Below are 14,143 nucleotides of genomic sequence, written 5' to 3' on the forward strand. Positions count from 1 at the left end.
AATGCTATTTTTCTACCCATTTTATCCATTATATTTCTACCAGTTACACAAGTTTTTCAACTCAATTTCTAGTAACAAACAGCTGTATTTAAGGTAAAAAGCTTTATATCATACATCTGCTTGATAAAACAGCTGCTGCCCTGTTATCCATGCAAGAACATAAAGGTGATATAGTAAGGAAAAATATGACAATAATATTTAAGAACAGAGTTTGAGAAGAAGGATGAGAAAGTACAAAGGACACAGATCTCCTGGGCTAAGTTTAATGGGCTACAACATTGCATTTTTTCAGGAAATCAAGTCTTGGCCAAGCTTATTTCAGAGGGGAAAACACATGGATGATTATACCACATGGAAATTAATATTTATTCTGTTACAATTATTTTTTGAAGCAGAATAGCATTTAACTAAAAGGATACTGAACCTTAATATTCCTTACAAAAAAACCCCTTCTTAACTGCTGACCCAGTTCAAGATGGACAGCATCAACATTTTTGCACACTGCAAGACTTATACAAACATTTCTGTTGTCACTTTGTTTCTGACTGTATTACCTTCCAGTAGCTGGGTAAATCATTGTATGACAGGACACTTCAGCTCACACTACTCACAGATTAATCACAGGCAATTTTCACTTCACCCAGTAAGTATTCAATGAAGTGCATGATTTACTACTTTCTCTTTGATAGGTAAGGAGAAAAAGATTGATTGCTGCTTCGTAAATGATCTAAACTAAGAATCCAAGCTGGCACAACATATAATTTTGACTTTAATGATATTTTGTTACAATTATTGTATTGTATGATTAGTGATCTACCATATCTAATCTTATTCAAGACTTAAAACAAAAACTTACCTTTAAATGACACTATCTGGAAACAGGTGATCCTATAGTTTTGTATTTTTTCAGATTTTAATAAGGGTGGGGGCAGCCTGATTTACCTATTTAATTTCTCCGTGCAGTAGTAATCCTGTTTTAACTCTGAGTCTCTTGATTTGCTTCCTGCAAGCTTATAGCTGAGAGATTATCTTTAAACAGTATAATAAATGAGTTTCATAAATAAAGCTTTTATGACTACAAAATTAAAAAAAAATCCTAACAGTTATGTCTCTAGACATCTACAAATAATTAATTTTTGGTGAATGAATGACTAAATCAGTGAAAACCCTCTTTATAAATAAATCCTAGTTTTAAGAAAACTTGTTTCCAGCAACTTAAAACACTTGAAAATATTGGCATGCAGGCAAGTTTGCTCCTATTGCAGCAAAGCCTAATGGTGCAATGTGTGGTTAGAGACCTGTCAGAATTGCTATGTTTAGTGACATATCTGTAGACTTGGAGCTCAACTGTTTATTCTGAAAGTAAAATTTAGCAGCCTCAGTGCAGGTTCCAATTTTGGCTAAAAATACGAAGGTGTTCTTGCTGTCAAAGCCACATGCAAAAAAACACTGTACAATGATGCTTTTGCACACCTTATCTCAGACAGGGAATTCTGTTGGCAACCTATGGCTTGTCTTGAAAATTTCTACAGTAACAGGGGTCAATTTTCAGGTAAAACGTATGAAAATGGCCTCCCACCAATTTTTAAAAATGCTCTGCTTTTTGCAACTGACTCATTAGAGTCTATCTAAAACATCTATGATGCTATGAAAGAGTTGCTGTATTTCTCTCTTTAGATTTTGTCCAATTCAGTGATGGACAAGCTCTATGCATCAGGCATATCTTGAAAGTTTTCTCAATGACTAATAGACTGAATATATTATGTATAAACTAACACTAACCTGCCACTTCCTGAATAAATATATTCTATTTATATAAACTAGGGTTTTTTCCCCTCTGATTTATAAGACTGAAAAGTATACAACTTCTCCATCCAAGGAAGTCCCTTGCTGCATTTCTAACATTCATTGTATTTCATATGAAAAGTTGATGGTATTTTTATAAACTGTTCTGTACAGAATGTAACATTTTATTCAGCAGTACACCCACAATTCAGTGATTCGTGCATCTCTGAAACTCTTGAAATATATTTATGCACTTTAGATTCAGAACCATTCAACTCTTAATTGAGACAGATTTGACAACTCCTGTTGAATTGTTTCAGAAGTATTATAAAGCTTTGCTGCAAAGGGCTGAACTGAGCAGAAATAAAAGACCTTTTGTCAAATCAAATATGCAGATGACAATTGGTACAGTCACTGAATATAGAAAATTCTAGCTTCACAGTTTCTATAATTGCAAAAATGCTTGAAGTGATAGAGAGGTTTTACTTTACTAACTTGATGCCTCTGCTAATGAGGGACACTACTGAGCTGTGTAACAGCCCTTGTGCTGGGAGCCAAGGAAAATCACCAGAGGCATTAGAACTGTATGGCAGCGAGGGGGGAATGCGATACTAACTCCCACACTAAACACAACTGAGCAACACAAAGAGGGTACAGTTCTACCTACCTGCACATAACAAATCAACATGAGTGAATGGTGTTAGAGTGGTAATAAAGAACTCTGTCAGTGCCTGGGATGTAATTTGCATAGTCAGTGGGGTTTCACTGATTATCTTCAATAGGGAGACGTTTTAATAATAAGCTGAATGAGGCCTGAATGCACATCGTCTCATGTCTAGCTGGATCATCTGCTATTTTATTACTCAGTGATTTCTTAGTAGCAAAAATATTTCTCCACGTCCATCTGGATTTTGAAAGGTGTATCATGTGTGTAATTGTGCACTTGGACAGCATTAGCATAACATACACCTTTTCACTTACTGTCCCACATGGCATTTTAATTCTAGTGCCAACCTACTGTCAATAAAAATTTTAATTTGGCTTTGAATGCCAAAACAGAGGATTTCCTAGAAGACTCTGAGATTCAGTTTGTTCACAGACTCTTCCAGCAGTGACAACAGATGGTACACAGGTTCTTTCAAACAGGTTACTGTAGTTCTGCCTAGGAAGTATGGATTCCCAACCTGATTTCCAGGTCTGGTGAGGCACTGAGAACATGTCTGAAGAACAGTGAGCATGGTGCTGCTACCCTGGGCTGTGTGAATGCAGAAGGCCTGGTGTCAAAAATGACATGATGTGCCAAGGACTTACCAAACTAAAACAAGGTATGGGCAGCACTCCCAGGATACGCAGCTGCACTTACTAACAACATGATTAGAAATGAAGCAAGAGCAGATATAACCTAGTTATGTGTGAGAGGGACACAGCAACCAAAACCCTTCCCATTCACAGTATTCACCACCATATGGTACAGTATGCTGTAAGCCACAGTTCTTCAACACCACACTGATCCCTCTAGGATGCTCTGTGGTGAAGCAATTAGGGTGTGAATCAAGGCAAAAATAAATTTCTGATGCTGCTTTTTAATTTTCTACCACTACAGAATATCCCACTCTCTTGATGCTTCTGCCTGACTGCAAAGCCTCCCTTGCTTCTCACCAGGGAAAGGAGTTTTTTGGACAGTGTCTCCCAGGAAAATGGCACTGCAGCAACACATTGTAGAGAGACAGACCATGGATATCATTCTCCTTAGGAAGATGCACATGGTGTCTGGCCAGATGGTCAGGGCTAAGGCTGCTGTAACATAGGTTGGTGCAGAACCACAACCACACACCACGTGGCAAATTCTGAAGCCTAGTGATAGCCTTTCAAACACAACTCTCCTGGGAAAAGGCTAGAAATATAGTCTTTGCAAAGGAAAGACAATATTAAGTGCACTGTTCTGGCAGCTCTGAGCTCTGCGTTTTTTGGGCCAAACCCCAGAACTTTTCTGATGAAGGCTTCAGAGGCACAAACTTAGAAACTGACATTTTCACTGAGTGGGCAGCAGGCAGGCAGGCAGGCATCTGGATAAACTCTGGATCATCATGACCACTGCGATTTTCTGGTGCCTGCTGCTAGGTATACATGTTAAAAAGAGCATGAATTCAAAAGCTATCTTCTTGCCAAAGCAGATACTTGGAGAGGAACACTTCTGTGCGTCCATGCCACTGAAAATTCTAAGAAACAACCTCCACAACACAACTGGACTGACCCTTTCTTTCTTCTGTCTGCAAACAGGATTTCTACTGCAACACTTCAAAGCAAATCAACTCATTATTTTATACATGCTGCCTTTTTAACCCATGAAATATTAGGCAAAAAAAATAAACAGGTAAAATGCTGTAACGCTGCAACTCCAAGTGAAATGCCAACAGGGCTGTAGCACACACTGCAATACAGCAAAACCAGTAGAAATCACAACATTTAAGTGGCCTTAAAATTAAAGTCCTTAGGGTAAATCCAATTATGTCAACAGGTTTTAGAAGAACAGTTTTGTTCCCAACACCAATTTCATGCACTCCTGCCCACTGTGAATTCAAACACCAAATGCAATGTTTGAATTTTTTTTTTTTAACTTGCAGATTCTTAAATTTCTTCTGATAAGGGACATAGATTCCTTGGTGCCACACACTGGAGCTTACTGGCAGCATATCTTCTGCAGCCCTTAGAAATAATCCAGCATCTGCAGATCAGAGTCTGAAGGAGTTAATCAAAACTCCTGACAGAGAAGGAATTCTCTAAAGTAATAACAACCAAGAGATACCCATATGTGATTTGCTTTCAGATGACAAGAATGAGCCCTCATACACAGCAGGGAAAAGAGAATAGATGAACTTCTGATAAGAGCTGACAGAAGAAACCAAAATAACAACACATTACCTTGCTCTTGTTTGATCCTCTCTCTTTCTGCATAGCCAGCAGCAAGCATGTTAATTCTGTTGAGCCATCTGAAATAATATTAAAAAAAGCAGTGATACCAATCCAGCCTCTTAATTTTTGGGTGAATTTCTAGCAAAAACAAAGCTAGAAGCATCTGAAGGAGATTAAGGACAATGTTATTTTTCATATCAGACAGCTGTTCTCTTTGATACTCTTATTCAGGGAGTCTCCAAAGATCTATGATTTTGCTGTTGAACAAACTGTTTTCACAGCAAGGATTTTATTTCAAATGGAAAACCATGTATGATGCCAAACATCTGTAAAGTAAAGGATTTAGAGATAATCAAAGAGCTGTTAAGTCTGCTGCTCACAGATATGCCATCACACAAATACTCCTGCTGTTCTGATTTCTTAGGAATAAATACCACTTTTCAGAGATTTAAGCAATATTTTAAGGTCTGAATTGGCAGCTTAGCAGAGGAACAGAACAGAACAGAAATCAGCAGTAAAAAAAATGGGTTCACTCCTAAAGAGACAGTGTGGTTTAATTACACCATTATGTGCTTTAGAGCTTACCTACAGTGCTGTGTACAAAGAGGAGGAGGCATATCAGTATTCACTTTTGAGTTTGTGTCAGAGAAGTGGGGGGGTGAAAGATAGTTGCTTCAATGCAATTCTCATTTAGGGCTTTAATCACAGACTTTAAAAAATGCTTCCATAAACTGCACAAATTTAAAAAAACCAAAACAAAACTATACCAAAAAACCCCAACACCCAAACATTAAAAACACAAACCAGAAAACAAATGAGCTATTGCTGCTCTCTTCTAGCCAGGCTGTCATTGCCAAGCATACACTGAACTGTCTGTAGCAGGGCAGTTTCAACCTGTACTCTTCCCCCATGGGGCTCTCAGTGTATTCATTAGCCAAATGCTTACACTGAATCAGGTCCTTCATCAACGAGGCTTTAAACCACCATGGCAATCTCCCGTGGTTGTCCATTCCATGGTAAACCTGGAATTACTTGCTCCAGTCATCCCATAGTCAGGATTTGACAGGCCTGGTTTGCCAACCTACTGGCTTGCAATTTAACTGCTAGGGTATACAGAAAGATAACTCCAGTCAGGTTTGCGTTTTCTTCAGGAATGGGAAACCCCTGTTTCAGAAAACTGTGCCTGATGGGTTTTGTTTGCATACTGCATGCACAGAAACAGGATGTTTGTCTCAGCAGAGGACATACCTTTGTAAAGACTCCTGCATGCCAGTCTTCAAGACATTGCAGTGCAGGGCAAGCAGGCATCAGATCACAAAATACAGTTGCTTTCCTAGAAATTAACTCCTGTCATCATGGAGTCATAGAACTATAGAATGTTTTAATTTGGAAGGACCTTGAAAATCTTCTAGTTGCAAGTCCCCCTGGAATGGGCAGAGGGAACTTTTCACCAACTGTCACTGTCCTTCCAAAAACAGTGACCACATTTTTGATCTGCAAACCATGTTAATGGTCCATAAATCACTGTACACTGGGAAGAAAGCCAGGGATTTACTCCTAAAATGATTGCAGGGTACTTCATGTTGCCACACCACCAAAATTTCTGCCAGAAGAATAGGGAAGCTGAGGACACTTAAAATTTGAGTTGTAATTGTTAGGAAGTGCCATACAGTTATAAAACCAAGCAGCACAAAGGAACAGAAATCCAACAAACGGTATTTCAGACAATGATTTCACATCTTCACAGCTGAAAGATGACCCACTACAAAACTATCTTTTAGGTTCACATTCCTGATATATGAAGACTCCTTTGGGGAATAAAGCTCAGCTGCCAGCTGAGCCAGCTCTGCCAGCTCAAATCAGAGGCACTGAGGCAGGAATCTCACCCAGAGCACTCCAGCCCCGTGCTGCAGAGAGACCAGCAAAGGCCACAGACTTGTCTGTGTCCAAAGGGTAAAGCAGCACAAGATGACAAGCATCTGCTCTGTCAAACGGTGTGGCAGACAGAGGGGATGGTGCTTTGCTTGCCTCTCACCTATTCAGGATTTCACATTCTCAGTTCAGGTCCTGGTTTATCACCCTCACCTGCACTGCCAGCAGGGAACAGCCACCTATGAACCCCATGGGTAGGGTTGCTGACCACAAAGTATTAGACAATTCAGCTATAAATGTTCTCCTGTCCATCATTCTGTCCTAAATATGAGATAGCATTTCCTGGTAAGCTAGTTAGTTAGGTAACCAATTAACAAACACTTAACTGACAGTCAATTGATTCTGCTTACAGCAGTGACAGATGACTGTTTCCAGAAAAGCATTATTTCCTGAAAAGTACAATCTAATGAAAGCCCAGGAAATGTGTACCATTCTCTCTCTCAGAGAGAGAGCAGACTGAGTTCACCTTTAATAAATTTCTGCAAGTCGTGATCTCTGCCGAGGTTTGGAATATGACCTGCAGTGCCTGCGAGGTGAATGAGAAGGTGCTGATGTGGTTGGAAACTCTGAACAACCACAGCTTTTGAGCAGTTTGCCAGTCTGGAAACTGTAGGAATGGTTTTGACTTCTTCTGCATATTTTCTGATATGTGGCTGATAAAGCTTCTTCAGATATGGTTAGAGAATTAATATTATTTTAATAAAGCATGGCCAGAGTTACGGTTCACTGAAGTTAGAATTGTACGAGAAATCCAACACACTGGACTTGTATCAAAAGAGAAATGTAAAGATCTCCTGCAGAATGGAAGAGGAGTAATACATGCCTGGATTACAATGCACTGGGGATAAAAGTTCCAATCATACAGCCACACAAATGTTTCTTAATATGCATATTAATAAATACAAAGCCCTACGGCATGGGAAGATTTATATCTTTCTTCCCTTCAGTGTGCATGTTGTGGTAGCCACTGTAACCTTTGGAGGGAAAGAGGCTAAGAAAATATTGCTTCTTTACAGCAAATGCAGCTTTAATTTTCTTGTGAGAATTATAAGATCTGTTTCCTAGGTATGACAATAAATACAGTGTCACTGGTAACTGCAGTAGTCATTCAGGTTTCCTTTCTTCACTTTTTAAAAACAGCACATTCATTTCTTGTCAGTATTTAATTAAAACAGTTTTATGACGCACAGAACAGCATTAAAAACCCTGACTTTCTGCAGACCTGCAATTTCTTTAAGGAAGGATGCACAGTACTCTCACTCTTACAGACTACTAGGAAACATTTCTCTTATGTTCCAGGTAGATACAATACTTTTAGCCAAAGCAGAGTGTCAAATTGTCCTTAATCATAAAACTCAAGGCTATAGGATGAACTTGCTGTATGGGAATATAGATACCTTGGAGTATCTGCGAATACCTGAATGCAGTTTAACCAAAATGAAGAGAATAACAATGAATTTCCAAGCAAAATATTTCCATACCATACACTTACACTAGCAGAACAGTACTTTGCATCTATAAAGAATATTCTGTCCTTCTCACCTGAACTAAGCATGTTAATGAGTAAAAAAACCCATTTTGCTGGTGTGACCATATAGACTAAAGGGACTCCAGACATCACAGCAACAAAGTTCAGTGATTACAGCTCTCCAGACTCCTTACCAGCACAATGGTGTGGCACAGTCATAAAAGTGGTAAGAAAATTTGAATAGTGACAGAGTTACCTGAGATTAAAATACCCATTTTATGTGAGTAGATATACACAAACAAAAACTTCATAACCTGCAAACATTTGTTTTATAAAAACAACCAAATAAATTTATACAAGGGATGAAAGAATTGAACCATTTTGAACCTTCACTCAGACTATGTATTAGCAGTTTTCTACTGTTGTTTCTTCTGCTTCAAGTATAAACAAAACTGAAATGACTGCCTGATACATAACTAGAATCTATGCCAGAAACATGACAAAACCTCCCCATAAAATTATGAAAAGAGTATTAATTTAACTTCATAACTTCATTCTGTGTTTTACTTCATCTAGGCTTCAAAATGTTTTTAGACAGGAAGTATTTTATTATCCCTGCATTTGAAAGACTATTTTTCAGTCACTTTTTTCCAATCTATTGAGTTAATTCAATGTTTGTGAAAGTGAACTATTTTTTCTAAAACATTAAACAAGGAGAAAAAATAAAATTCTTTGGTGAGACTCTGATGGCAATGCAAATGAAAGAATTTCAAATAATTCTATATACTTTGATAAGGTTGCTTTAAATTTACATGTGAGTAACTCAGATCAAAATTTTGTCAAGCTCTAAAGGAATTTAATTCTAAAGGGATTAATAAGAACTTATTTCAAAATATGATAAAAAGACTGTTTGTGGTGGGAAGATAAAAATCTTTTAATTCCTGGGTTTTACACTGTGCAATATATTTTTAAAATATTGTTGCATATTTGCTGCTGTTTCCTGAATACTGAACAATTATATAAATTTCTATCCTTAAAAAAAAGTGCCTTGTTGTACTGACTGAGGACCTGCTGACAGAAATGATTTAGCTACTGCTGTTGTTCAGGATATGTCATATATAGACCATGCTATTATTCTGTTTACTGTGCAGCAAACTGCATTTTGAGTGACTGGCTTGACAGAATTATAAAGGAAAGGCAAGCCTAAAATTCCACAGACAAATAAAAAGGTTTTCAGTTTTCTAACTGAGAAAAGACTTCTGAAGTGAGCCTCAGTCATGCACAAACTTATGAAAAAAAAAATGTTAACAGACAGCTATTTCTAAATGCAAGCAAGCACAGGATATTGTCAGCATGCTTCTCCAGCCGAATATCATCAGTAATGAACTGGCAGTACCCCGAAGGTGCTCTGCCAGGTAGTTAAATCTCATACACCCAGGAGAGATTAAACCACGATTATAAGACTGAATAAGTTTATGGATTCAGTTTTATCACCTTTTTCTTCTGTTTTAAAAAGAACTCTGGTCAGCCAGGGTATCAACAGACATTATCTAAGGTAGAACAATTCTCAGGTTGCAATAATAGATTTTTGTTTGTGTCCTCTGTCATTTGATGGAAATGGCATATTATTTTGAATTGAATTATTTCAGTTTACATTGTGAAAATAAATGGAATAAAACCCCTAATATTTGAATAAACATGGGATTCATGTTCTAATTTACCATTCAAATGAATTAAGAGGAATTGTGTTTATTTTGTGCTGAAGTCTCAATCATTTTTCTGAAAAACTGCACAAATGGCCTGGAACAGATACAGTAAAATTTAATAGTCAAAGAACTAAGACTTAAGTCCTTGTTCTTTTTTGAAGGGGTGAAATTTTCCCTATCAAATTAAATACGACCAGAATTTCATTTCAAAATTCATAGAAGTAGAGAGAATCTGCAAAATTCATTACTTGTAACCCCCACTCCTTTTTCAAGACTGGCATAAAAAACCAGTCATTGCTTTAAAACTTTCTCCAACTTCTTATTCCCTCCAGGGCAAGAAACAGAAGGACTCCCAGAGAGAGCATCACGTGTTTGGGAGTACGTAAGGAAGAGGAGTTGGAGATATCTCACCTAAAGCCAAAACCAGAAACCTGGAATTTTGAAATTGTGTTTGGATGTTGTTTCACACATTGTATTTATTTCTTTTTAGAAACAGGGAATCATGTTTCTAAAGATTTCAAATCTTTGTATCAAAAAGAGGTAATTTTTGCATGAATTGAATAATTAACATATTAGGCCAGTCAGAAACAATGTTACTCTGCACCTATTTTCTCAGCAATTAAAGTTAACTTTTTAGATTAACATGTAATTTATTATCACTTTCTTATTAGTAGCTTCAAGAACTGTCACATGAAAGGAATGGGTCCTTGAACTTTGCTAGATTTCCTTACCTGTTCATATCATCTAGATGTTCAGCAGCAAAATAAAAACTTTTGATCTTAGGATGGCAGGCTTTGAATGCACTGTAGAGGAAAAACATAATTAAAAAATGTAATGGTACAACTCTTTTTTTTTTTCCTGAAATGTAAGATAACATGGTCACCAAGGAATGAGATGAGTTCATATTTCTGAGTTGGTGCATGCCCCCAAACAGTATATGAACATACAACTTTTAGGATTGTGCCAGATTTCACCAAGTAAAGTGCTCTTCAACTATCCTTTTCTAAATAATCCTTGATTCATATGTGCATAAGTAATTGTTCAACCATCACCTGCACCGTACTGTATGTGGATAAAATTAATCAGTTAAGGATATAATTTTATGTATCAGGTAATTTTGCTGATATGCATATAGCTGTCAATTTTTTCTGAACAGAAAACTGACTGAACAATTAATACAATATAATAGAAAAATTCTCAGTCCTTGTGATTTCTCACATCCCAGTGACTGACATTACCTTTAGCTCTTAAGACTGCATTTCAAGCAGGAAAATGTGATGTGCTGATTGACTTCTGAAAAGCTGTCATAAATCAACACTGTGTTCATGAGGTCATCCTAAGCAATGGGCAATTACATCTCATCTTTTCTTTCCACCAAAGTAATCAATATGACTGGGCTGAAAGAATTACTGCATTTCATACATAATATGAAATAAATTACTACAAAGAATCTTTTAACTATGTTGAATAAAGATTTATGGTGAAGTACCTGAAGACCCAGGAAATGCATTTGAAATAATTAATAATTTACAGTAGAGAAGAATAATTTTGAGAGTAATCTGAAGGTGTCTCTTAAAATAAGAACAAAAGATGTAGTAGTCCCAAAGAAAATAAGGAAAACTGCAAACAGGATACATTAAGAGCATCATCACCATTTTCCTGAGATACAATGGATTTTAGATATTTATATATACAAACATTTACAATGTAAAATAATAATTCTCAATCTCTAATCCATTGTCTCAGAAAAATGGTAATGACATTCTTCATGTGTGTCATGCTTGCAATTTTCAACACATGCATCTTCATGTGCACACAGATGTACACACATTTATGTTTTAGAAATCAGGCAAATGATAACAGGAAAGTTACTGCTAGAGAAGGTAACATAACATTGAGACTAAAAGAATTCCTCTAACACATCAAAGCATGACACAAGGTTATGCAAGTCAAAACAGATGCACAGCAACATCTGCTCAGTTTAGAAAGACATCATCAAGTTACTGAGACCTAAAACTGGACTTCTTAAAACTGTTACAGCATCTGTCATCTGGATTCTGATTCTTAGAGGTTTTTTCCCTTTATCTGCCGCCCAAGCAAAGAGTCTTAATAACCACATTTTATGTGCTGCTATTCAGTTGACACTACATCAAGTAAAACCTAACCAAAACAATTCAATCAGGGTGCAATTCTGAGAAATTAGTTGACTTCATGGTGCTGCTCCAACAAAAAAGAAAATAATGAAGCACTTTAGCCATGTGTCCCAAGGACACCAGACAATAGGCCCAAGCTAATGTATCTTTTTTTTGTTTTTAATGCAGTTTTTATTTTCTGCCCTTTGTGACCAGCTTGAAGTGCAGAGTTCATCCTAAACAGAGATATGGATCAACTGATACAGTGCTGGTGCTTTCTGTAGAATTGTAGGTGCTACAAATGATCCCATTTTGCAAATGATGCTTTGCACAAATTTCAGCAATACCAGCCATTAAAAAAAACTGCAAAAGTCATTAGAAGGCAAGGCAAAAAATTTTTGAACAATAATGACTAAAAATATCTCTGTGGGAGCGTGCACATGGCACACTGCTGTATGTGCTCAAATTTATTTAAATAGTAAATGGATTTGTGCAATGGCACAAATCCGGATAGCAGCTTAAACAGGCGAGAAGAAACGTTCTTTGAGACCATTAGGTCATATAACAAAAATACAACAAATTACTGTCATTGTCTTTTTTTACTTTGCCTCAGGACTGAAATATTGTCTCAGCAAACTTTGAGATGATGCTAACTAATGTGGAGTTACATTAAACATTGATGCCTGCCCATGAACTTGGGAACTTCCTTATTTGTCTTTGCATTATGCTTTAAAACTCTTTATTGAGGATAAAGCAGACAATCTCCAACCCTCAACAAACAAACAAAAAAAAAATCACAACCCCAAACAGAAAGGAAAAAAAAAAAAAGGAAAACTAGGAAAATAAAGGGACAGAAGCAGCCAAGCAGTCTTCTTGCTCATAATTCATTTTGGTCTAGTCAATCATGTGATTCATGAAGTGAAAAAATAGCCTTCTTCAGGCAAGATGGCACACGCAACACAAAAAATTATTTTGCTTTTTCTGTATGAACTTATTCTGTGATACAACCTCATGACAATTGCAACAAAGTCCATTGTGTCCCTGTTTTAAGGGCAAACCTTGTCCTTTGTTCCACTATTTTTATGGTATCATTGCATTATTTTTGAACATGCTTACTATTTCTTGCGGCATTCACTGGCTCTGTCAATTTTAAATTCAGGTAGACTGATGAATCCTTCTGCTTTTTCATCCTGCAAAGATAGTTCCAGATATTTAGCTAAAGTGTCAGAAAAACCCCCATCTTGATAAAAACTTACAAATATTTTCACTTGCCCGCCTTCTTATGTAAGGAATACTAATGCCTGCTTTGCTCTGGCAAACCTCCCACAGAAGTCACTGGGACTTTTGCCAAAGTAGCAAGACAGCTCCCTTGGTGTAAAATATAATTTTAAATACCCAGTTTTCTGAAACAATTTCACAGCTGAACCAACATTTGAAAATGTACAAAATGACCAAATGTATCCAGTCAATTAGTTATTGTAATTAGTTAATTTTTAGGGAAAATGGACTAATTAGTAAGGAGAAATGGAGCCTACTGTAAGAAATAGGGAAAAAAGCAATTTGAAGTGTGTGTTGTTTATCATCTTTATGTATCACAGCTAAGAAGCATGATATCTCTTCAGCTACTTTCATCTCTCTACAACAGTCAGAACACATCTGACCTTCCTCCCCTCTCCCCTCTCCTCTAAAGACTTACACATGGTTTATTTTATCAGCTATTCAATCTCCCTTGACTTTTCACAGTTTGAAAGCATTATTTATATTAAGCTACTGTTACATCAATAACACAGACTGTTATTTAACTGCTCATAACTTTTCATGCAAAATTAATACAGGATCACAGAAACGAAGCTGCAAAAACACAAATATATATTAAGGAATTCCACAGAATTACATCTTTCTCTAAGAATTCAAATGGTTATTTACACCACATATGCAGTCCATATGATTACATGCCATCTTAAAAATAAATAAATGACACAAATCAGCATAGAAAACTGGAGCTGGATTCGTTTTGTGGAAGGTACAGGGTAGTAACAGGTTCTGCATTAGCAGGTATTTTAAAAGCAAAATGACACTATATAGAATAATGTTGCTATTTCTTTTTTGAATGGTTGCCTAGAGAAACAGAATTTTGGCAAGAGAACTGTTGGCTTGTCTGTCCACCTGCCACTGAGGCACCCCCTAGCAGCCTTTGAGTCTATCGG

General features: G+C 36.8%; 1 protein-coding gene across 8 annotated transcripts in view; it reads right to left on the reverse strand.

Moving 5' to 3' along the window:
* CNKSR2 (connector enhancer of kinase suppressor of Ras 2) overlaps positions 1-14,143 on the reverse strand; it is a 204,822-nt gene that overhangs the window by 41,355 nt on the left and 149,324 nt on the right. For all 8 annotated transcript variants that reach the window (XM_085050753.1, XM_085050763.1, XM_085050743.1 and 5 more), the window contains 3 exons: positions 13,053-13,126; positions 10,536-10,607; positions 4,708-4,775 (listed from right to left, as the gene is read on the reverse strand). In XM_085050753.1, the coding sequence (XP_084906879.1) occupies positions 4,708-4,775; positions 10,536-10,607; positions 13,053-13,126 (214 nt within the window). The remainder of the gene's footprint in view (positions 1-4,707; positions 4,776-10,535; positions 10,608-13,052; positions 13,127-14,143) is intronic.

The sequence above is a fragment of the Lichenostomus cassidix genome, chromosome 1 (genome assembly GCF_008360975.1).
Source record: "Lichenostomus cassidix isolate B80296 chromosome 1, HeHo_3.0, whole genome shotgun sequence".
In the NCBI taxonomy this organism is placed as follows: Eukaryota; Metazoa; Chordata; class Aves; order Passeriformes; family Meliphagidae; genus Lichenostomus; species Lichenostomus cassidix.